Genomic DNA, 25665 nt, shown 5'->3' with positions numbered 1-25665 from the left:
GCTCCGAGTTCCACTTTTTCCTTCCGTGTTGGTAAAGAACATGGGACCTATGCTACTGTTGGGAAATACTAAATAGAGAAGATTAATACAAATGGTAAAGTACTGTATTCTCAGGAAGATAGTAAAACTCTGTCTAGTTTAAACTGAGAGTGAATAAATGCAAAATTAACATATTTGAATGTCAGAAATTATCTAGGACACGATAAATGTTCTTACCGGTATTCCCTGTTATTTTGAAAACCACAAACTGCTTCTGAACATAACTTAAAGAATTCAAATAGATTAAATGTTGAGATTAACTGTTACAATGAAACTATCATTCCTTTTTTCTATAGGCACTTTTATTGAATAAATGGTATTTCAAAATTCCTAGATTTAACTCTTAACCATTCTCCAGCGAATCACTTTGTGAGTCTTGCACATGGATATCTATTGTGCCTGACCTATGTCCCACAGTTGTGTGGATTTTGTGTTGCTGTCATCTGAGGCTAAAGGTTAATTTTCTATCATCTTGGTTTTAAGTGATTTGAAAATAATCAGCAGGCAGAGCAAGAAAAAATGTTCCTCCCACCTGACATGAGAATGCAGTCTCAACTTGAGCTGGGAACTCAATTCCATCACTGAAAATGGAAAACTGTCATTCAGGTCACTGTGATGTAAATAAATCTGAGTGTGTGACCAAGAAGGTGCTGCATTCAATAGAGAGCACACCCGGCACTGGCACCAACTGTCATTATAAAGCTGTGACGTGCTCTCACTAAAAGAAAGGAAGGGACATAGTGGACTGACTGTATGCCACCGGAATTGATAAAATACATTGGAGTTGTCAGCCACTAGCAGTCCACTGGCCTTTAATTCTCACCTTTAGAAAGCAGATTTGATAGAATCTGGTCTGTGACTCCTGCCAAATAAGAATCCTAGGGAAGTTACAACTTCATTATTTTTACTTTTATTACCTAATGGCAAAAAGCTGCCACAATTAGGTAGTGGAAATATTTTAGGAGCTGATAATTTTTGTGTCTCATTCCTTTTTCTGCTGGTCCACAGGCCAAGAACACAAAACTGTACAGTAATGCTCTACTAATTTCCACTTCTCCTTAAATTCAGTAGATAGTCCCACCATTATTTTGCATAGCACCCTGATCTTAGGAAAAACATGCTGAAAAAAACCCACATTCAACATTTAATTTCTGCTGATAGGTACTGTCACTGAGGTGGCAAAGCAAGCCAGACACCTCTGCAGAAGGGGGTCTTGCTTTAAAATGCTGTGGTTTAAAAAGAACTTTGTAGGGAAGATGTAACAATGTATCTTTAAAGCAGAAAACCAGAAATCCCCCATGTCCTTGTCACATTAGAAAACAACCCCATCACAAGTGTTCTTTTTCAGCCATCTGCTCTATTGATATGGAAAACTCAGTAAAAATAAATCTGTTTGTACAAACAATACAATACAATACAATACAATGTGTGTAAACCATGGACCACTCTGTGATGATGTTCACGTAGAACCTAATACAGCACTGAGTGTGCAAGTTTGGGCTTTCTTGCTGCTGTAGATGAAGCTCACTAGCAAACCGAGCCTGACACGTTGCTACTTGTTAGAGCAAGCCAGGAGGCAGAACTGAATCAGTTAAAAATTCCTCCCTATACAGTCTATCAGCATAATTAATATCACTTGGCATAATCACAGCCTAATTTATCATTTTCAAATGACTTTTCAGTTTACAGTTTCATTACCTCCTCAAGGCAAGCACAAGTGTCTCTTTAGGGGAAGAGCAAACTTGGAACTGCAAGAAACCATTTTTCCAGGAGCATGTTTGATTTATTTCTTGTTTTACTGCAGGAAATCTAATTAATGTGAATTCTAATCTGATTCTGTTTCTTTTTTGAAACACAGTTTTTGTTCCTTATATCAAAGGAAAGTGCAAGCTGGGAAGAGAAGGACCACGTTGTGCTGGCCTCCATCTTGCTGCTGGCAAGCTGCATCACATTTCAGTACTGGTGTCATTCATATGACATTAAACAATTCACTCCCTCAGTGGAACCATTAAAAAGTTAAAAGGTGAAGTGAAAGATCCTGCTAATTTCTGGAAAGGCCGGGACTGTCCTTTGCCACGCTGCCTCTTTCCATCTTCTCTGCATCAGAACCTGTCCTGTCAGCCCTTACCCTGCACCCCCCTCACACAGTTGAAAATCACAGCATGAGCTCTTACTATTTGTTCTCATCCTACATGATGCTGCAAGGGGCAGCCTCTGTATGTCTTCTGCTGTACAATGCAGAGAGGAGTGCAAAGGACTGATCTTAGAATAAGGGCAATATTCATGTCTAAACATTTCTCTCAAAGTGTACAGTTCCTCTGGGGCTTTCAGATTCATGGGCTTCAGGGAATTCCAACAGCACATAGTTGACTAATTGGATGCATTATTTATAACATTACTGACACACAGTGAATTTTCCTTTTGCAAATCAAATAGGGACTGGTTGCAGGCATGCCATGGACACAAACTGGGACCCTGATATGGCATATGAATTATTGCTGTAACTGTTGAGCCTTGCCAGACTACCTGATCAGAATTTGAAACTTCTTGATGTAAACAGATGGCCAAAGGCTCTAATCAATCTTTGACTAAACCTTGATTAAATTCACTGTACAGCACCTTGAGGTAAGCTAGAAAGCCAAGCAGTTTGGATAGGTAGAGTTATTTAGTGAAAGAGTACACCCGCAGCCCCAGGACAATGGCTAGCCTATATGAAAATCTGTTTCAGAAATCAGTATTTGCTCTTTGTCCTATTCTTCTGAGTAGCCACCTTAGATATTTGTGGGGTTTCTGGCTGCTTCAACCTTGAAGCAATGGCTCCTGTAAATATGCGGTCCTAGTATATGCTCCCAGGAAGAAAACTTGGAATTAAATTAATACATCATATTCATGCCTCCTTACCCTAACAGTCAAACTGGGAACATGTTTACTCGTGCTTCCTTAATTCCCCTTTCTGCTAAAGCATTCAGTTGCACCCACATGTAAAGGACATTTGAGTCATGTGAAAAGCCTCTTTGTACTTGGTGAAGTAGTGGATTCAAGTGAGGTGTCAGCTGGCTGCTACTACATGAACAGATAGTAATAATGTGTGCTATAGCTATATCATTATGAGAAAGAGGAATATTCATCTGTATATTGCATAATGGCATGACCTAGGTGTTTTCTCCTACCTCAAATCACAGCAGATGCTGCCTCTGTGTATATTAAAAAAAAAATTATAAATAATGTGTGACACCCCTTGTCCAAGAAACAGAAGTATTATGTGCCAAAGATGTCAGAGATTTAATACGTTAATAGAAGTCAGCATAGCTCTCATGCAAGTTAACACTGAACAGAATGAAGAGGAAAAAGCACATAAAACAAGCGTGAGACAACTTTAAGGATTGATGCCATTTCCATCTACAATATTAGGTAATAATCATTTTAACTTCATAGGAAAAGGAAAGAAATACCTGAAAAGATACCTGAAAACATGTTATTCAAATTCAGCAACAATACTACCTTCCAGTCTTAAAACTAGAAGACAAAGTTTATTTCTCTTGATTTCTGTTTAAACTGAGTTCTCCGTTATGGTACATACAGAGTTGACAGTAATAAAATGTAAGTCACAAAGATGATAGAAGATATTTTCAATGCATGACCTTAATAAGCAGAACATACATCATGAAACTATAGTATATATTAATGGTGTATATATATGGCATAGGTAGGTTCTGTACCTATGCAGCAGATCTACATACAAAATTACATGCTACCCAATCACAGAAACCTACTGAACCATTACATTTGAAAGAAATTGATAATAAGCCATTTTATTGACTACAAAAATCCGTCTAGCCCGTAGGGGAATTCTCGTGACTTCTGCAATTTGCTGAAGATAGAGCTCGCATTTCTCTGCACATGCGCTGCCTCCCTCAAACAATGATTAATAGTTTGCCACTGAGCAGTTCCATGCAAACATCAGTGATTTCACTGTTTGGATGACTGTCGTTTACTTAGCAAAGTTAAAAAAGGTGACTGCATGATGACTTCCAAACTGGGCCTTGATGGTTATGACGACAATATCAAAATCTGAAAAGGTTTAGCAATGCCATTAATTCTGCACATTCACATGGAAGGAATGCTTTGTCAGAATCTGTTTTGTTCTGCTTGATGACTTATGGATATAGAAAGATGAGAGTTTATACTGAACTGCAGAACCATTATTCTTTTTGTAGAATGACTGAAATGATTGTCCTTCCCTGCCCCGATTCATGGAGATTTTTGGCACTGTATTTCAGCCTGTTTTACTGCGTGTCTTTTTCACAGGACAATACTAAATCCAGTTTTCCATGAAATTATTTCACTGTTAAAGTGGAAGGTGACTGGGCTGCTGCATTTGGGAACCTTTTGGAGTTGAGGCAGTTCTAAATGAAGATATTTATCTAGAAGGGAATGTTCATCTATGTGATACCAAAGTGTGTGTGCATGGGTTGAACCACATATTAGGAATACACTTTCATGATTTTCTAATGTTGTTATTTTAATTATTTAGTTGAACAAGACTGATGTGATAGGGTATGCTAATAACTAAATCCTTCTGAGAGGAATCTGCTTCCATTCATTAACATCACTGACCAAGATTAGTTGCCAGCAAGTTCTTGTGGGACATGACAGAATGACTGTAGTGCATTAGCCGTCCCTCAGAGATTTATCTGGGTTTTAATGAACAAGTTTTCTTTCAGCACAACATAAATCACATTTTTCGGAAAGTGGTGGGTTTACCGCCCTTCTTACATCCATATAAATTTACTGATTATTTGAGACTGTACCAGCAGCTGTTGAGTCAGATGCTTGAACCCTTGGATCACAGTGTATGGCCTGCATTGTTATCTAGGACAAACAAAATGACTGAAAAAGGCCACACCAGCCTTAAGAGCTCTGACTCTACAGGCATGTTTACCCCTCAGCTGCTGAGCTCCAGCAGTAGCTTTCCATGGGCCAGCTCTGGCGCAGAAGTGCAGCACAAACTCTTTTGCCCTGTCCATGCAATCTGGCTGGGACTTGAGAACAGCAGTGGGCAGGACAGAAAGGTGCAAACAGGTCAAGTTCTGCTGCCCCCACTTTGTGAAGGCGGTCTGCAAGCCAGCTCCAGTGAAGAAACCATAAAACCACTCTAGTGCGGCACCTGCACTGATACACATGGCTGTCTCAGAACATCTTACTATTTCAGGGTTTCTTGATGAACACAACACAAATGAAACTGCTCGGCTTATACTTGTAAATGCAATTGGTTGCAGGATCCATAAATTAAAATCAAACCCTTCTGCTCTACTGATCACTGCAGACAGGCCCTATAGTGGTGTGCCCAGAAATCATTCTCATCACTGAGACCAATGCTGCCCTTTTTTTTTTAAGGAAAGGCAAGTCAACTCCTTGGTGTGCTATCTGTGATGTAGTTTCTGGGAGATCTTTCCAAACAGTTTTTGCAAATTTTGATAGCTTAACTCTTAGGCTACCTGGTCTTATCTCTAGGCCATTGACTCAAGCAAGAACATCTCACCAGTGCTGTCTATTGACGACACTGACTGCCTGTTTGCTTCAAGACAGCTTCAAGACAGCAGTAGGGATCTTTAAAGCTGCCTCTAGTTTTGCACACACTTGTATGGTCCTCGGTGCGGTGGTGTACAATGTGTTTTCTGCCACCAAATTCCTGCAGGCCTCCAGTTACCTAAATACTTCTAGAACCCATCCAAAGCTCTTGAGTCGGATAATCCTAATGCACTGATATTATTTGTCAAGCATCTGGAGGACCACTCATAAACCAGAACCAGACACGCTCTCTTTGCAATGTCTTCTGTGACTCTTAATTATTTTAAGATGTAGTGCTGCCTTGGCAAGTATTAAAAAGCAAGCAAATTATTATGAGGTTAGCTTTACTGGAGGAAGAACTTTCTCTTTTTCTTTGGATTGTGGATATCCAAATACCTGAGTATCCCATGCTGCTTGAGAAAGAAGTGAGTTTATCTATTCAAACTGGATATTCTATCATTTTGCTCTGCAGTTTTATTATTTATTGATTTACAATTTATTATTGATTACCCTAATGGCAGATAAACCTGTTCTGTAGAACTTTCACAGCAAAAAAATATGTTGAGAAGAAAATAGATCTGTAATTTCAGAGGTCAGAGACAGAGTCATGAGCACACTCCTACAGTCAACAGAAATTAAATTAAAATATGCAGCAAGCTGTATTTTGCCCTCTCTTACACTAAATATTAATACAAACACGTAATGTCGATGATGCATGTGAGAATGAAGCACAACAGTGGGAGAAGTATGATTAACAGGAACAGCTTCCTAGCACATTGCAGCTGGGGATCAGCTCTGCATATAGAGAAACTGGCCAAGCTGGGGAGGCATAAGAAGGCTGTTTGGCTCCAAGTGCAAGGTGAATACACACCCCACGCTGTTCCCAATCACTAGATCACAAAAACAGAAGTCTGCAGGACGAACCAAGAGCACTACCAGGCAGTGACAGACCTACATGCAAAACACAAGCAGAGCAGCCACATTGCCCGTGTTCCTATCCAGCTTTAACCAGCGTTCTGTGAGCAGTGCTCAGCACTGTGAGCAAGAGACAAACAGTCCATCTGCTTCACTGAGATTTCTTTGTAAATACTGGGTGGTCAGGTAATAAATTTCAAGCAGAGTAAGCCAAATGAGCAATGCTGACTGTTCTGATTTACTGGATGTACCAGATAAAAAGTTGCTCGTCTCAGTTAAAGAATAAAACAAAACATCAGACTTCAAAAAATACAAGCTTTACACCATGATAAATGCAAGCTGTTGAGTTCTGCACATTTCTAAGAGCAACATATCTCCCCCCACTGCCACCACCGCCACAATAAAAAGAGAAAAAAGAAAAGAAAAGCTACTAGGTTGGAGATAGGTAACAGTCATCAAAATGTTCTAGGTTTGGTCTAAGGTGAAGACACTAGCCAAAAGTGAAAATAATAAATATATTTTCAGCTTGCCTTCTGAAGGTCAAGCTGTAATAGCATCACAGCAGAATTTTGACAATTCAACTAGACTTTTATGTGGCAAGAAATAAAAACACAAAGCAAGGTATTTAATTGTCAATACAGCTCTGTAATATATATTTAGACCTGTGTTCTTCACATCTTGACTCGTCCACCTATGCTTGAAGATCCTGATTTGCACCTTCATGTTATCTTTACAACATTAGCTAGTTCTGGAAATAATCCCATTGCAATAAATCAGATTAGCAGCATGAGGTTTTTTTAAGGATTAGATCACATGTGTAACAATACATCAAAACTTTTTAGAAGCAGATATTATCTAATATAATAGAGATTATTTAACACAGAAATACAAATTTAGATACAATATACTGGTATTATGTTGCATGTACTTTCAGTCTAACATTTACCCATCTGAGCTTGATTGAACCTCAGTGGATGACGAAGTTGAAAGAGTCTTTTTTCATGTTAGAGGACACTTGAGACTGTGCTCAATTTACTAATAGTGTTATGCTACTGAGCACTGCTGGGACAGGAAGAAAATTAAGCAAATTATTAGCAGAAGATGGCAAGGATTGGTAGCAGTCAGAAGCGCACATTGGGGACATAACTGTAGTTCATATAATAGAACATCATTATATCAAATGGAAACTCTCAATATAACTTTTGTTTGAGTGAAAAGATGTAATTCCACTAACTGCCACACAAAGTATCTTATCTCAAAAGGACCAGATGCACCATTACATAACTTCAAGAGACTCATTTAGATAAAAGTTCAAAAAAATGACTGACTGATTACAGCGTGCTTTTTGCTCTATGCAGTTCTGTAAAGATAGGATGCAACTGTCATTAACAGAAATTGCAAATGTGCAGATCCTGTCTCAGTGATCAGTTTAGAGAACGGGCTCCATGATAGCAAGGTTTTGGGGAAGCTGGAAACAGACGAGATCATAATGTTGTATTTTAAGGTATGCAGTATTTACTACGTATTGTTTTCATAAGAGGACAATTTTGATTACACAAATAAATAGAAACTGGGGTTTTCAAGGATATACTTTGAGGAAATGATCATTCCCCTTTCCCCAAGAGAGACATAGGTACGCTTGACATAATAATAAAAAAGTAATCCATAGAGGGTTTCTCACTGTCTTCACACACTGTCACACGCCTTACCTTCTCTGGTACTTTGGTCCTCCCATATATTTATTTAACATCTTGGGTGCATCAAGTAAAAACCCCAGATAAAACAGGCAATTGTTTCCAATCCTATAAACAGTGTTGAGACAGTTTATCTAATTCTCTGATTACCTTAAATTATGTAGATACAATCAGCAGTTTCTAAGGACAAGAGAGTAAGAGCAGGATGGAGAGGAAACTGCCTGAAAAGGAAATACTGTTGTTTAGTAGTCCTGTCAGATACCGGACTGTCACATGAGACAGACTTTACAAGTGCTCCAAGGCACTGCTGAGTGTCAGCAGGAGCAAATCACTGATCCCTTGCAACAGAGATGATTAGATAAACTTCTGCTGTTCAAAACATTGCTTAGACTCATTTCATGAAAGAAGCAAGGTCAAAATATTCTACCTATAAGACCAAGGTTAATTTACCAAGAATTAACAATTCATAAATAAACAAATAGATGAAGACAACAGGTATCAGTTTTCCTGTCCTCCTTTGGATGGATTTTTAAGGTGAATAGAAATCAATGCCTTTCTGCAGTCTTATTTTGTATTGGTGGAACAAATCACACAAGGAATCCAACAGAGACATAAAATATCTTGGAAAATGAGAACAAATTCACATGGTTATTTTTTTGTCCTATTAAAAGTATGTTTTACAGCCTGATTGTTTTCTTGCCTATAAAAAATTAAATGTTACAGCCATTCAGCTTAAACCATACTGAATATAAATCAGAAGAATGAACAATCCAGAAAGCATATTGACTTAAGAGACGTCTTACAAAGAAAAATCCTCTGCTAGCCGTTTTTACACAGCTAACTAAGAGAGAAAAACATGGCTTTTTCTTGACATCAGCTGAAGTAGCACTGTTGCAGATAATACTTTTAAGATGTCACAGGCAAGACAGAGTAACTGACTATTGGATTTTGGGGTTTGTTTAAGAACCAACACGATGAGAGCTTTTGCAACCACTTGATTGCCTTTCACACATTCCATTCAGACCTTCCACCCCTGCAGGGAGGTGGCTGCTGGCAGGGGATGCTCAGGTAGAAGTTTGGGTCCATCCCTGCTGCACGGCTGCTCACCATCGCCCATCTCAGGCATCACCAGCCAGCATCCCTGGTGCATCCCCTGGCTTCCATCTCCTCACAGCTGCCCGATATCCAGGATCTCCCCCACTTCCAGGATCTTTCCTCCAGCCATGAACTTCACGTTCTTCTGATCTGGTCCCCTTCTTTTTTCCAAGTCCACTTCTTTCTGGCACCCCTTATTTTTTGGCACCCCAAGACTCACTCTTCCCTCAATCTAATCAATTTCTGCGCATAAGCACAAGGGGTGAGCAGTCTCCTAATTGGTAGTTCTGTCTCATGTACCTTCAGTAGGTGGAGGACTCTGGACATGCCACTTTCATTTAGCCCAGGTGTTTACAGTTAGACTCCACCAAATACAGGGAGCAAGTTGCTTGAGACTTTGAGCATTCAAATTTGGATGCTAACCCCCAGACATACACCCAACTATCTGCTACCTGTTAGTATTCATTGTTTAAGCTTTTTTTTTTTTTTTCCTAAAAGAGTAGTTAATATTAGCCTGATTCCACTGCCAATGAAGTCAATGGGATTAATTTTATTAACAATAATTTTCAGTAATAGAATTTTCCAAGGGCTGGTTATTTGATGCACATAAATATATTTTTCTGAAGTGGTTCAACTAATCCATTACAGTTGTTTGCCCACTGGATTCAATTATTCATGTTGTGAATAAAACTTTTCAAAAAATGATGTTAGCATGAACAGCTCCAGAAGTGTTGCTTGTGCTGATTAAAGGTTCTGTCTCTATTATAAAGCTCATGCTTTTAAACAGAATTAAGGAGATAAATGCATTTTCAGACTTTACTGGAACTATTGAAGGGAGTCACAGGACAAAAGAAATACATGACACTTTTTGTTAGCTCTTGTTCTACATTAATATTATGGATTATAACAGTTTTTAGATAACCAATTTCTTTTATTTAAGTACATTAATAAGCTACCTGGTCAAGAAACTAGAAAATAGAATACAACACCATGGCCACCTCAATGGTTATTAGTTCAAACCACAGGCAAAAGTTAATTAGTATACCTACCTACTTTCAGGCATGTCACAGTGAACCCTTTTTTCAGCCAAATGTTTTAACACAGATGCATATATTTTGATGAACAGAAACAGACTTCAACATGTTGTTATCTTAAATCTATACTTAAGTAGGTTGCACAGCTATGGTCCAAAGACATTGCTTGGCTTGTTCAATGGTTACAAGACCATTAGTATATGAGAACCTGGAAACTCTGCAGAAATACTTTACCAAATGCATCCATTACTGAATGCACGTCAGTGAAAAAAGAGGAGGACGTTGTATAGTTGATCACATAGATCTCTTATATGAACTAAAAAGTTCAAATTGTGATTTGAAATTTTATCTATATGATTTTCCTCTTCTTGTACCCTCCCTAAATAATATTTTGAAGGTAGAATGGCAACACAAAGGAGACCATCTTTCCAGAAGTCTTTCATCAAGCTGGTAAACATGAAAGACTTGTTTATACAGTTTTTACACAGTTTACAAAAATGTACCAGAAAGAAACTAGACTGGTAGAAACACTATTTCACTGCTAAAATTTTACACAGTTTACTACATGTAAGGCAGTGGTACCTGTCTAAGAAAATGGTAAAACCCCTGGCTGTTTATAACCCAGAATTTTCAATGGGTTAGGTAAGCGGAAAATATTTGTCTTATATCGCTAACAACAGAAGAAGATACACCCCTGACACAAAACCTAAACCTGTTCAAAGAAAATATCAAAATATTTCACTGTGAATGAAAAAACATCTGAATTTTGTAAAATACTTTTTTTTTTTTTTTCCAGGGAGTCTAAGAAGTATTTCTCATTTGCTTGTGGGGTTTGATTTCAGGCTGAAGCAGATAACTGGGATAGATTATTTCAGTCAAAAGTATTAGACTTTTGGAAAACTTGCAACCTGAGACATAGTTTTACTTGAAAAGTAATGAAAAAACTTAGTAATAGGCTGCGCTGTCAGCCTTGGCCATAATTTCTAAGCTGAGACTCTGGCAAGTATTAAAACTTTGACAGAGAAGGCACAAAGATATATGCAACTTTAACGTTTATTACCTAAGTAATATATGCAGCATATGAAAATCTCTTATTGATGCAGAAAAATTACTTTTCAAGAAAATACTAGTATTACTTCTTGTCAGAGCTGGCAAGTCAAGAAAATGGCAACAAAACTCAGTAAGCCTCATATGAGACTGATTTCTAGTGTCCACCTTATAAATGCAGAGAAAAATACTCCACAAAGATTATAAAAACAAAGCAGACACCTTTGGACATGCAAGTCCTGATGTCGTTTTCTAAGGAGCTGTTGAAAGTTAAATTCCTATTTCAGCTTTAGACTTAGGCTCCCAAGAGAATAATGATGTTAACAGACTTCTTTTTTTTTTTTTTTTTTAATCTCCCACAAAGTGACAAAATAGCAATAAAATCCAGTTATATCTACCACAGTAACCTTGAGCAAATATTCTCTTGGGTGCTGAGCTGCTATATGACAAATGCTCTGTACTGCTGTGTCACAGAGCATTTTTATATTTTTAGGCCCCTTGCAAGCAAGAGGTAGGAAGGCTCTGGGACTATAGCCCAGGGTGAAATACTGTAGAGATACACTGCATGTCTAGTGCACCTGCCACACCTGCAAAGCAGGTAGGCGCTCCTGTATGAATCATGCAGCGTACTGGCCTGAATGTATGCAAAGTTTCTGTGCAGAGGAAGCAATAAAGAATGTCAAAAATAGACGTGAAAAGATATGACCACCATGCACAGTTAAATTCTTAAGCTTTTCATTGCATTTTAGATATGATTAGATGTGAAACTGCATGCACTCACACAATCTACACTGGAATTGTGCTGCTTAATAATGAGACATTGATAGCTACAAGGTGACTGACTCATACTGGATGTTTTGTTTGAGTGAGAAGACAACTGCTGTGCTTGATAGACCAAGGCACCATATGTTTCTAGAATAGCAGAGACCTATGTTATCCTGTGATTTGCTGTCAAGGTGTAGTAATACTGGCTGAAGTGGTTTGCTGATTCAATAACCACAGTTTGGTTATTCTAAAATTTGCATGAGATTTAAAGAGACCATATGTGGCTAATCAGCAGCCTAGTCTGCCTTTTTACAGTCCTTTCCCTGTAGGTAAACCAGGAGGTAACAGGCAATGTGCAGTGGCATCTGCAGGGAGTTCCCTGCCTCCCACCACGAAGCTGCAGAAGCCCTGCCTGGCTACTGCAGGCAGTGCAAGGGCTCGTGGCTGGTCAAGCCTGGCACTATCTGCTCCACTATTTCTCAGTTAAACTCAGTCCTTACTCACTTAGGCTGCTTTGAGAGAAGAGGGACCTGATCCCTCTTTGCAGCTACACCTCTGACAATGATGACCCATGGGAGATATGTTTTCCCAGTGAGGGCTCGGCTCACCATGGGTTTTAAAATTAAATCCTGGGTGTGTGCAAAGCATTTTCCTCAAGGAAAGCACTCAGAATGAAATTACAGAGTTCTGTGCTTAGTTTGCCTCTTATGTGAAAAGTTCAAGACAGATTATTATTTTAGGACTGCATTTCAGATCTCTTTCGCAGTTGCCCTGATTTATTAACCTGTAATTCTGGGGTAAGGGAACTGGGTACTCATATCTGATGTCAACGGGAGCCAAGCATCTAATTTCCTTAGGTTCTACTGAGACCACAGCATACATTTCTCAACTAATTGAAAGCAGATTTTCTTTAACTGCAATCCAGAGAGATTTCTTTTTGCTCTGTACAAATACTCTTCTGGGATTCATCTTGTCACTACATATAAAAATACACTGTTATATGACAATAAGATGAAAAAAGTCTCCAAATTCAAGCAGAAAAGACAGTGATAAAATTAACAGTGAGGAATCACATTTGAAATGCTGGCCCACAAAGAACTTGGAGTTTAATGTAGGGTATGCTGCAATGACTTAAGATTTACCTCAATATGAGAAAAACAAACCTGTATAGAATTTTAGCATCTGTGATGAAGGTCATAAACACAATCATTAAAATATTTTCAACTCATCTGTGGTAGATGTGCTCCTTTTCTTCAAATTTATTATTTTCACTAGTACTCAAAACTCCAATTAGAAGAGGCTTCAAAACCAAAACACAGCATAAACTGTTATTAAGCTAAACAGTTCTGTGAAGAGCTATTTTATTTATGATATACAAACAGTTTAGCTCATGAGGTACAGGCAACGTATATACTTCAAATGTCTAAACTATCCAAAAGCCCAAACTATATATTCTCACATTGACTGAAAATATAACATCCTCTTGGCCAAGACTATCTCTGGTTTGCTAAAAACATCCTTTTATCTACATTTTCCAGATTTCTTTGTAAATATTCAAAAAGTTGCCTTTGAAATAAATTAATACACATAAGAACAGCAAAAATACATTTACTTCACTCTTTCTTTACTAAAATGATTGATTTGTTTTCATCCGGACCTTCAGCCTCTTAGCTCAAAACAAAGCTTAAAAACTTCAGCACCACCAACACAACCCACCCAACCTTCTTTACAAAACCATTAGAACCAATGTTGAAAATTTTTCATGTGTTTCTAAGATTTTATTTATATATTTAGAAAGTAAGTTTTCTTACTGCAACTAGTAACTACCTAGGATAGCTTCTTTTCCTTCCTCTGTTGAGCATTTCAGTTACTGAGATCTAAAAACACAGGTTCCACATCCAAAATATGACCAACAGTCAGTGGTATGTAGCAAAAATGAACATTACAGCCTTTAATAATCCTGAAACTCTTACGGAAAGAAAAAAAAGCTACAGATAACTCCAAGAAGAAAATAAACTACACTACGGATTAATTACTTCTTCAGAATGGCCATAGACTGTAGAGTCCTCAGCACCGGTTGTTGGTAGAGGCCTTAGTGTACATCTTTCAACTCTCTTGTTTATGAGGAATCAAAATATGGAATTCTCTCTAATACCTACAACTTTCAATAATCTTATGCTCTTTGCTTTTCTGTACTCGTAAATCTCTTCCTTCCCAGAGGTGGTGGGTATTTCAGGATAATACCCACTCATTCATTTGCAAGTATTTCCAAATTTTGCTTTTCCTTATTTAAATGGCACGTGAGAAGGACTAGGTCACACACGTGACATGACAAGGGAGCTTCCATCGAAGTTTGTTTTCCAACTGGTTCGCTCACTTTTATTTTAAAAAAAAAAAATAAACCAGAAGCTGCAATCTTCAAACAACAAAATAATCACAGAAATCAATAAAGGCAGTCATATTATTTTAATTTAACCCAAAGCATGACTGCTGAGGATAGCTATTCCAATGAAAAGAAGTAAAATTTATAGTAATATACTTTTGCCAACACAGAAGAGTCATCAAAACTGTGGCAACACAGTTTTTAACACTGCCACTTCTGCCAACAAACTGTCATAAAAAGAATGCTATCCACCTCCACTTGCTGGCCTCAAAACATTACTTATTTTCTTCATTATACCCTCAAAGGGTATAGGATTAGTTTTTCAATTAAATTACCTGTCCCAATGATCTCCAGTCTAGGCTGGCACTTCCAATGTATACGTGCTGTTTATCAACAATCCAGAAAGATGACTGAAGCCGACCTTCATTATATGCTGACATGTTCATATACAACACTTCAGCACCTGGAGATTTAAGGAGAAAATAATTAATAGTATTGTTTAAAAGAATTTACATTTGTAAAATTGAAACAATTTCACATTTCAGAGCCTCAGCTTCCAAAACTAGTGAGGGATGTTATTAGTCACACCATTAAGGTTTAAAATAAGGATAAACAACATTACTGTCCCATTGTTTAAGACCTTAATTAACATATATTCTGGAAAAGCAGGTATAGGGAACATTCTCGTGCATTATTTTATTCCATTAACTTAATTTTCTTCCATTTTAGAACTAGATATTTGCTATTTTTTCCCAGCACTGTGTGTTCCTAAAACCAGTTTAATTTTAAAGCGCTTTTCTGTAACTCAAACCTGCTACATATTATAGTAATGACCTTTAAAATACAAACCCAATTACAACCCCTCACTGAAAAGCAGACTGTTCCTGGGCAATGGTTCAGAGCAGGTAGCTTGGGGTGGGCTGTCGCATGGAACAGGCCCTGACAAGAAGAATACGGATGAAGAGTTAAGGAGTAAGGAGGTAAGTAAAGGCATAAAGTATGTTGAAACTGTTCTTAATCCTGCTAATCTGTGCCATTAAACTGACTTTGAATTGCACAGTTTTAATAAAGATTATACGCCACTGAAATAAAAAACCTACTTCTTGTGTAAAAGCACGTTGGCTAAACCACATCGGTAGGAAAGTCCAAATTGGCCCCATCAGTCTGTCTGCAGGACTATATCCAGAATATACTTAATATTAGGTGAGTTTAGGGGGTTGCTCACATCATTTTTGTTCTTTCAGTGCTCCAGGGTTTGTAAGATTAGGTGATTAATTGGAATTAATCATTGCTGAAGGTAATTTAAAGTAACTCACTCATCTTCACACTTTAGTCATGACAGTAACTGGGGAAGAGAAGTGACAGTGAACAGCAGCCTGGAGGGCAGTAATGGTACCAGCCATCACCCATTAAACAGCCATGGGATCTTCGGTACCATGAATTCCAGTCATGGAATGGATATGAGTCACCACTTCAAAAGAATTCCAGGATACCTAGAGAACTAAAATGTATTTCTTTTCATCTAGTTGTCTATTTCTGATCTTCTAATAAATGCTTAACTTGCAATTTTAAGGAAGAGTTTCCAGTGCTAAATATTTCTATCTCATTATGAAAATTGTCATTCTTGCTTGAATGACTGATTCTAGTTCAGACATCAAGGAAAGAAGAAAAATCAGGTAAAGTGACATTTTCCATAAAGCATCAAACATGCAACATAGAATTTTGAGCAAGTGACAGAATTTTATTCATTGTAAAATTATATTTGCTGCAACCCAGTTACTTTTCCATTTTTTTTTCTACCGATCACCCATCCACATTCATCTATGCTTAGAAACAAAGCTATTTTCCAGTATTCCTTAGAACGTGTTGCTCCTGACTCTCAATCCACACATTAATGAGCAGAACTCTGCTAATTAATTAGATCATGTGTGAAATGGAAAAGAAATCAGAAAACACTACAGCAGGTGTTCCATGGTTTAAATTGTTTTCTGATGAATAAACAAAACAAAAGCAACTCCTTCTACTAGCTAAGGAAAACAATTCTGTAAGGTGCTAGACTTCTAGCAGCTTATCTGAAAGCTGTGTTTAAAATAAAGTTTAACATAGCACTTTGCCTTGATTGTATTTTCTTTCCATGCATCCAAACTGCAACATTAAAAAGCAGTATGAATTTAACACCCACAGCACACCTACATAAAACATGTTATCAATGAAATATTAGGATTTTTGTACAGGAAAGGTAAAACAGTTGGGAGCAATGAGCTTCCTTTCTTCATAACTAAAAGCCTAAAATAAATACAGTTTTAAAACATTTTTGAAATATTCAGTGCTGAAGACAAAAATGCTGATTGCCAAAGTTAAAAGAGGAGACTAATTCACCAGTAATACTAACATTACAAATAGCAGATATAGTAACTTGACACAAAATTCAAAAGTTGTAAAATGCCAGGATTTGTGGGCAGTTCAGACATGGGTATAAGGAGTGGGATGGGGCCATCACTCTATATTCTAGGCTTCAGTTACCAAAGCAGCACACATAGCAGTACAGGAGATAGTGGTATCACACATACCATTAAAATCAAAAACTGGAACCCAATTTCTTTTTCTTCTGGAAAAAGCCAACTCATAAGGCTGAGGAAACAGTATCTCCAAGTTAATTAAAGAAAAGTCATGTGTTGGAAGCAGCAGCTGCTGTGCAGCCTATTAATGAGGCCTTAACTTTTAATGAAAGAAAACATGCATCAGTATTGATAATTGCCTCTGCTCTAGAAACCCTTGAGGTGTTTTGTTAAAATAAGCTTATCAAGGCTTCAACACAAATCCATCATCCCCAGTGTGGTCCAGGTCCCATGAGGAAATTAAATTGGACTGATCAATATGTGAAACTATAACAGAACTCTATCATGCTGCCATCTGAATTACACAAAGCTGCAGGTTTACCAAGTTCAACCAGAAAGCACAATTTGTAGGTTTGATTGCTAATACAGATGCTAGACTCTTAAAAAATAAATCTAACTATTTTGTTTCACGAAAGATTAAACTGCAGGGTGAGGTCTTGCAGAAAACCAGCGCTGCCACTTAAAATTCAAGTGGATTTGCCTGTCCCATAAAACAGTGCCTTCTAAATGTTGGGCTGGCTTCCCTTCTTTCTGCAGGAAAAAAGACCGCTGTAGAGATCAAAGCAAAATAAATCTGTTTGCAAAAGAAATCAAATTCCCAAAGTAATCCCAAAGCAGGCTCCTGTTCTTGTAGTCAAACTTGCCCTGTGGCCTTCATGACATCGTTAGGGGAGTGCCTGGGAGCATGCAGGTAGACCGAAGAGGAGGTTGCAAGGCTAGAAATGATAAATGGTACTTGGTTGTGCCACCCTTTTCTATACGCTTGAGCCAAAACACACTGAGCAGTTAGCTGAAGACTGTGCAGATATACATGCTACTGTGAAAAAGTGTGGGTCATCAAGAGGTGCACCTTGGCGCAGCCATGTTGCCGCACATGCTAGCTGCGGATTTTACTGCTGCTCAAGCAAGGTCACCAGACAGCTACACAAACTGGGGGACTGAAGAACATGGGAGACCGCAGGAGGCCAGGGCTTACAGGATGGCCACTTGGCTTCCACATCAGGTTTATGCAACAGTCTGGAGAAGGTGCACCAGGAGGCTTTGCATCCAATGCCTGCAAGCAGTCCAGACTATTAACAGGTTGCCCTGGTACAGGAGTAATGTCACCGAGGCAAATCACCTCTCTGGTGGATACAGTAAACCTTTTTTTGTAAAGACCCAGAAAGAACAACTGTTGAGCTATTATCACAGCTGCTTGAAAGCAAACATACAAATTCTGCCTGCAACAGCTTTCAACAGTGCCAGTTATGGGCTAAACTCACTCTGGAGTTAGCAAACATAACGCCCAAGAAACAGAAGCTGCATTTGCTTGTACTGCGGCTAAAACTGGCCTTCTGTCTTCACAACTTTCTTACTTTCACTATAGTGTTTTTAAAACCAGAGAGGAAGAAAAACGGGAAAGGGGAAGGGCTTAAGGATTGAAAGGGGAGCCAGACAGAGATATTTGGGAGGTTGCAGCAACTGTGATGGGTGATTCAGAACAGGCAGGGCAAGGATGAGAAAAGCACCAAGAGCCCTGACCTCATTAGTGCCAACTGCAGGAACAGTGCTGCAGCAGCAAAGAGCGTGGAGAGAAATGGAGATGGATGATCTGATGGTACATGTTGGGAATTCATGCAGAGCCCTAGGAGAAAGGTTCGTGGAGCCAGAAATGGGAGAATTGTAAAGGTAGAAGAGATGAACAGCGGCTTTCCCATTTTGGGAAAACAGAGCTTGTCAAGCACAAACTGCAGAGGCACAGCAGGCAGTGGAAAAGGGAGCGCATTGGGGCAGGAGTAGCTACACAGAGCTGTTGGTAGAATGGGAGAGTCGGAGGCTGTAGAGCGATCAGAATGGACACCAGGATACAATGAAAAACTAGTATAGGAAATGGGTTTGGCCAGCAAATGCACACTGCTTAGGTGTCTTTTGTATCTTTCTGTGATCCTGTGAACATGACAAATGCTCCACACCCAATCCAATGTGCATCTTCCAGCCACTGTTCCCCACGTCACCACCAAGCTGGCTTATGGTAGGAATAACTGCCCTTGTCTGCTTATCCCATTCTTGCCTTCCCTTCATTTATCATCATGTCCATATCCTTTGCCCACAGCACTGGTTTTCACCCTCTCCAAATTCCATGTATTCCCAAGCAAATACTCAAAGCAATGAGACCCTTAAAAAGGAGTCTGAGAATGTGAGCTGTGGCCTCTCTGTTTCAGCCCACTGAAGACAGTCACTTGGCACACAGAGACACACATTTTAATCTATACCTTTTGGAGAGCGACCTCAAGCCAGAGTAAAGAGCAGACCTAGCCATCCCATGAACCCCAGGGCTCACAAGCACATGCACCCTTGAACACAGCTGGTGCTGGAGCAGCCTGCACAGCCTCACAGGGAGGTCACCACAGGGGTGGGAGGCAGCAAGCGTGGTACTCGCCATTATGCCCCAGCCCTCCTGCATTCTTTCAGCTAAACTGGATTTTCAGATGAGTATAGATGCAGTTAATCACCATCTACTAACTCAGAAAGATCATCAAAAGATTCTTTATTACTGCTAGGTCTCAAACTTATTTTTTAAAATGCAAATTGCTCACTAGGATATGCATGTGTACACATATAGGTATATAAAGTTAAAGTCTCCTTTCCTACATCTTGAAATAGTTTCATTGTATGTATTTGCTTTCAATTACAAGTCTTAGCACCAAGCACACCCATGGATAAAAATAATTTTTATTCCACTGAAGGCAAAAATCGAGAGTTTTCCATACCCTGCTCAAAAGTGGTGGAGTAGCTGTCTCACACTGGGCAGACACAAGCGAACCAGGCAGAGGATCATCTCCCCAGGAATTTTCATGCTTTTTTCTTGACTGGTTGCAAAAGGTCTGGAGTTGTTCCAGAAGCCCCATTAGCGTGACCTGCCAGCACTCAGAGGAGGACAAGTACAAAAGCAGAGGAATGCACAACTTGACAACAAAGTTCTTTTTACTATGTCTCTGAATGATTAAAAGACAAATTAGCCTATTTACTATTTCTGTGCTCTTTATGGAATACTGGATTTGAAATGCAATTTAAAAGTCTGCCTGGCCCCAGAAGGATTAATGATTCAGACTTCTTTTAAAGAGAGAACACTCCAAGACTTCTAGGGAAATCTGTAATGGTAATACCTTAACTTTGAATCAGCTGTTTTGTTTACATTGCCCTCTTCTCACACACACACACCTCTCCTTTTTAAAAACTATCAGGACTAAATCCTCCCACTCTGGGATTATGTGCTAGACATTAGTCCAAGCCCAGAGTATTTAAATAGATGTACAATTAAAACCATGGTCCCTTTTCTTTAGCAGCTTCATATACAACGGCCACACACAAAAAATGAAATCATAGAACAAAATTATGTTCTAATATAAATCCAAACAATCCCCAGGAAGCTTTCTCAATACAACTTCTGCTCACACCACCTTGGCCTGCTTTAAACTGTAGCACTCAAACTACCTGCATGACAAATATCTTATTTCTGAATGAAATTCCCACTCACTCCCAAGGTACAATCAGCCATAAACTATGTGCACACGCAGCTTCTTAAAACAACATTGGTCCCCAAAGTTAATGCTACCTGTAGTAAAATGAGGCTGTTTCTGATGAAGATATTAGCATGAAAAATTACTGTAATGTTTACTGCCTTATTTTACACCATCTGAGGTCATTGATACAAAGAGGATTTTGAGGAAAATGGTGCACAGGAGAGGAATCTCTGACTGTAGCTCCATGGGCTCCTCTGGCCTGTCTCATGAGACACATGGTACCCTCAGTAGCCACTGGAATTGCAATGGATGGGCTCATGTGCTCAGGTCTGCAACGCAGGTAGTTCAGGGAAAACACACAGCAAACCTCTCTGCCCACAGCACGCTGCCGCTGCTCATCTCCACTGGCAGGCTCCCCAGCTGGCTCATGTGTCCATGCCTCGCTGGAGCTTGGAGAAAAGGCTGCTATGAGAGGTCCCCTGGGTAGACAGGCTGCACTCTCCATCGCTGCCGGCTGACTTCCCAGCCCCCTCTCCAGGCACTAAGCCTGCTTCTTGCCCAGTTGCCTTTCTTCCCCAGTAAACTGTAACAGTCTCTGTCTTGTATAATCACGGAGAACAAATATCCTCTATATTCACCAGTGTTTTTTTTACTTTGTTTTTCACTCATTCAGTGAATTAAAATAGTTTCTGTGAGCCAGCAGAGCCGCAGAAACTGCTCTATTCACATAGCTAAGGAAGGCAAGAGCTGAGTGTGGAGACAGGAGAGAGCAGGAAGGAAAAGAAACAGTGAGAAATGAGCATTACAAAAGCCAGCTCTCTGAAAACAAGGTACTACGGAATTACAACTGGCATGGTTAAAACAATAAAAAAACCTCAGTAATAATGGCATGAACAAATGTCATTTTCAGTGACCCTCCTCTTTCTCTCCATCACCTCAGCTGTGCACAAGTAGCTTTTTCTGGGTCCAAGGAATGGATTGGATTAGAAAATAGATCCAGGTTATAAATAAATAAAAATAAAATCATTATTTTAAATGAAGAACAATTCACTAGTCCAGCTCACCTTGTGGCTGTAAACAATTTTTCTGACACAACTGAAGGCACAGAGCAAGCACAGGAATGAGTGGCTTGTGGCTGGGGGCAACAAGACACAGGAACCACTTAAACCAGTGCTGCCATTTAAAGGTATAACTGCATAATCACAGCCTCTGCTCCTCTCAAAATCAGGCCTCTGAGAAAATCCAGGTGGCAAACCCCAGTACTTGTTCGCCTTTTATCTTGCATAACCATTTGCTGCATGCAAATAAAGCTGATCGGAGGCCAATGCTGGCATGTGCTTGGGATGACATTTCTCCTGCTCTTAAACAGGGTCCACAGTCACAGAAAATCCAGAGAAGACCTGTCATGGGATACTCTTGTGCGCAGTTTGCTCACTGGATGCAGGATGGCAGATTCTTGAGAACAAAGGAAAGGTCAGAATTACTTTCTTTCAATCATTTGTTTAACTTCAACAATATCTTGGAAGCTATTTAGTTCCCAAGATAACATTTATCTAAATATACCCTTACAGTGGCTTCAGAGATGTCAAATGTTGGCCTTTGTTGCTAGTCCAAGAAATCAAAATACTGATTTTTCAGCTAGGTACCCTGCTGTACACGAAGTTCAGTTGTAAGCGTGTTAAGGCTCTCACCCATGTGAATGCATTTTGAGCTGCTTGCTGGGCCCTTTTGATTGACTCAGCAGAAAAATGAACCTACGATCAAAACGCTTCCCATCCCATGTCAAAGGAGAGATGAAAGAGAGACCTGTCAACGTTTCTTTGTAATACTTACCCACCCAGCTAAACATAATTTCTGATTCACTGACAAAAAACTAAAGCTCCGTATTAATGTAGGGTGGGCAAACTGTGACAAATACAACAGCACAGAGATAAAAGGCCTTCTCTTTACCCACAGAACTGATACAGCACGGGCATGCTCTACCTGAGCTTCCCTGTGAATAGCACCTAACTCAGCTGATTAACCATGTGTATGCATGTTTAATTAACCTATGCTCAGAATTTTACACTGTAAACAAGGAAGAAACTCCTCCGACTACAGATCCTTGGTCCTTCCAAACACAGATATTCAGTTTCCAGAACAAACTCCTGGCTTTCTCATTTTCACCCACAAGACAGTGTGTTTCAATAAACACATAAAGCACTGAGATTCCATAAGGAAAAACACAAAATGCATTGCAGCTCATGTTAAGAAAACAACAGTATTTAGAAGCAGGATTTGAAGCCTAATACCTCTTTCTCTAATGCAGAGTATTTAACAATATCTATTTCAAAAGTAAAATCAACCTGGTTACCCCATGGGCCTTTATTATTTGCACCGTAAGAATTTTTTCTTTTCTTCCCACTTTTTCTTAAAACCTGTGTTGTGTAATTGATTTTTCTATTTAAGATTTTTAATAGTTACTGTAGAAATTTACATTCCATGTTTTCTACCTGAAACTGTCTATTCTGTTCTTAACAAAGACACATCCATTGCAAGGCACATGTTGCTACCCAGTAGATACTTGACAAGCAACTACCCCACAAATGCCAGCAGTCAACACTACAGTTCATGATATGGAACAAGTCAGGAAAACAGACGTGCTTCAACTCCAAACTTTCCTGCCTGGATTTGGTCTCTGAAGTCAGTGATTTCTGTACTATATCTGCTATAGAAACCCCTCCTGTTTGGGACAAAGTTTAGGACTCCCATTTTAGACTGTCTTAAAAAAAGTTGATACTGAGTCTATACAGGAGAATCTATTGTAACTTCAAATACACAAACAGCTTTTCTTTGCCCTCTAATAATTTATGTTGAAAGTAGCAAATATTCCATGCCTCTTTTCACAGGTTTTGCTGCCTGATACAGCAAACATGAGAGAAATCTCCACATTTTGCCCTGACTTGACTCTGAATCAGTGTTTTCCAGTTAAATTTTTACTTCTTTTTGAGCTATTTAAAGTATTTCATATCAATAGTCATAGATTATTTTGAATAAAACTTTGAATAATGAGAGCACTGATGATCAGTTAAATTCTTTCCCCTTAGCAAAACTCAGCAATCCTCTAAATAGCATTTTCTGAGTATCTGTTTTGTGAGTCTGATGATTCAGTAGATTCTGTAAGATAAATAGTGTACAACAAAGTTTGATAGAATGTTTGAAAAAAATTTCCACATCTTTTTTTTGCCCTTCATTATTGGAGAGTAGGCTGCTCATTTACTAGATGAAGCTATAAAAGTGATTGCTTTAGAGATTGGGAAAAGTAATTTTCTTAGTTGATTCAGGCAACAAAGCATTTTACTGCTTAAAGGAAGACTGTAATACTATCAGTAATAGCGTTACTAAAGTTGGATTGTGGCTTTCTTTGCCTAATTATAATTGCATACATTTTTACTGTAAAAAAATGACAACCCTATTTTAAATATAATAGACAGATTAGTAAACTCACACACTGCTTATCCCACCCCCCTTCAAAGACTCTTCTCTGTATTTGGATTAGCATTATGAAGAACTAAATCAGGTCATAAAATTCCTAAATGAAACATCCAAGAATTCAGGGACACTTTTTCATCTTAACATGTAAGGAACTAGAATCACGACCTTTTGTGAATGAAGAAGGCTAAATCCCTACCAAAAATGCAGCGATTATTTATCCCTATCTTTCATTTTAACTTACCAACATGATTGAATTCTGATATTTATATATTCTAAAATAATAATTACTGGCAACAGTCGCTTTTAAATATGCTGACTAGCAATAACAACACTTGTGCATCATTCCCAAAAAGTGGTCCTCAGACATCTGTAGCTCAGCCTTGGGTTCTGTTGTTTTCCTTCCGGTGAAGGAGAAATCTCAATTCTGGAAGGCAAGAAAGCATGCTACAGGGCAGGCAAAGAGGTGAGGACAGAATATGACTCCTCAGAGGGCAGTATTACTTGGTCCTAAGCTACGGTTTTTTATTTTTACGATACTTTCATAATATAATTGATTTATTTTCTGCACTTCCATTAACTGATTCTCTAAGAAGCCCTACAGTATTATCTCCAGGCTACCAAAAGCCAAGAGCCTACTTGGGGTGGCTGTGGCCACCCAAGAAAAGCAGAAGGTTGGCCAGAAGCAACCCAGGTCTGCCAGTGGCCCAGACATTTCCTTTCTCTACTTCTTCTCAGTTGCTCTCAGCATGTGTCCCTGTCTCTTTCCTGTGATCCTGTCCTATTATCCCATGAAGTCAGCCTTTGACTTTTCTATTTTTTTTTCCAGATCATTCTTATCTCAATTGCAATTATTTTTCTCTCCTTTCATCTATGTTGCCACAAGCCCACCAAGAACATGCTTGGATTTTTGCCAGCATTCTTTTCTGATATTTTCTTAAATTAATTACTCAGTTTTCTGTTTCTCTCCTGCTCTGATTCATTCCTCCCAGTTATTTAATTTTCTGCACTACTTTTCCCTCACGTCACTCTTCCTCCCTCTCCTTCGCCCTCTCCCACTTCATCCTCAGTTCATCATTTCACTCATGTCCTTACCCATTCATTCATTTTTTCATTTTTCACATATATTCATTCAGTTACTCATTCACTCCCCCGCTCTCCAATTACTTGAGGAACGTATTTTATTCTCTACATAAGCAGCATGATATATTCTATAAGCCTTTACAAATATATTTGTGGAAAGGAAAAGTTATTTTTTCTTAAGGCTAACCACAGTTTTGGAGTACCTAGTTTGGTCCTAATTTTATTTAGCGTGGGCTAGAACTTCTGCAGGTATTAATTCATGATACACAATCCAAAGGTAGACAAAGATTGTGGATAGTTGTTGCAGAATGGGACCCTGGGAATTTCTTCTTGCTTTCTGAGTCTAAACAATAACTGAAGCTGAGCTTTTGTGTCTTACCACGGGCCTAAGGTTCTTAACAGAACAAGGCACTTTTACAGTCTCTTCTTTTATAAAACTAAGAATAT

The 25665-nt window shown here is 38.8% G+C and overlaps 1 protein-coding gene across 2 annotated transcripts in view; it reads right to left on the bottom strand.

Moving 5' to 3' along the window:
- The window catches only part of PLD5 (phospholipase D family member 5), a gene marked incomplete at both ends in the record, with an annotated part of 177936 nt that overhangs the window by 19849 nt on the left and 132422 nt on the right, over positions 1 to 25665 (bottom strand). For both annotated transcript variants that reach the window (XM_082048180.1, XM_082048181.1), the window contains one exon: positions 14879 to 15006. In XM_082048180.1, coding sequence (XP_081904306.1) covers positions 14879 to 15006 — 128 coding nt within the window. The remainder of the gene's footprint in view (positions 1 to 14878; positions 15007 to 25665) is intronic.

This window comes from Streptopelia decaocto (genome assembly GCF_964273445.1).
Source record: "Streptopelia decaocto genome assembly, chromosome: 3".
In the NCBI taxonomy this organism is placed as follows: domain Eukaryota; kingdom Metazoa; phylum Chordata; class Aves; order Columbiformes; family Columbidae; genus Streptopelia; species Streptopelia decaocto.
The sequence above is the reverse complement of the archived record's forward strand: the minus strand, read 5'-3'. Positions and strand labels throughout refer to the sequence as shown.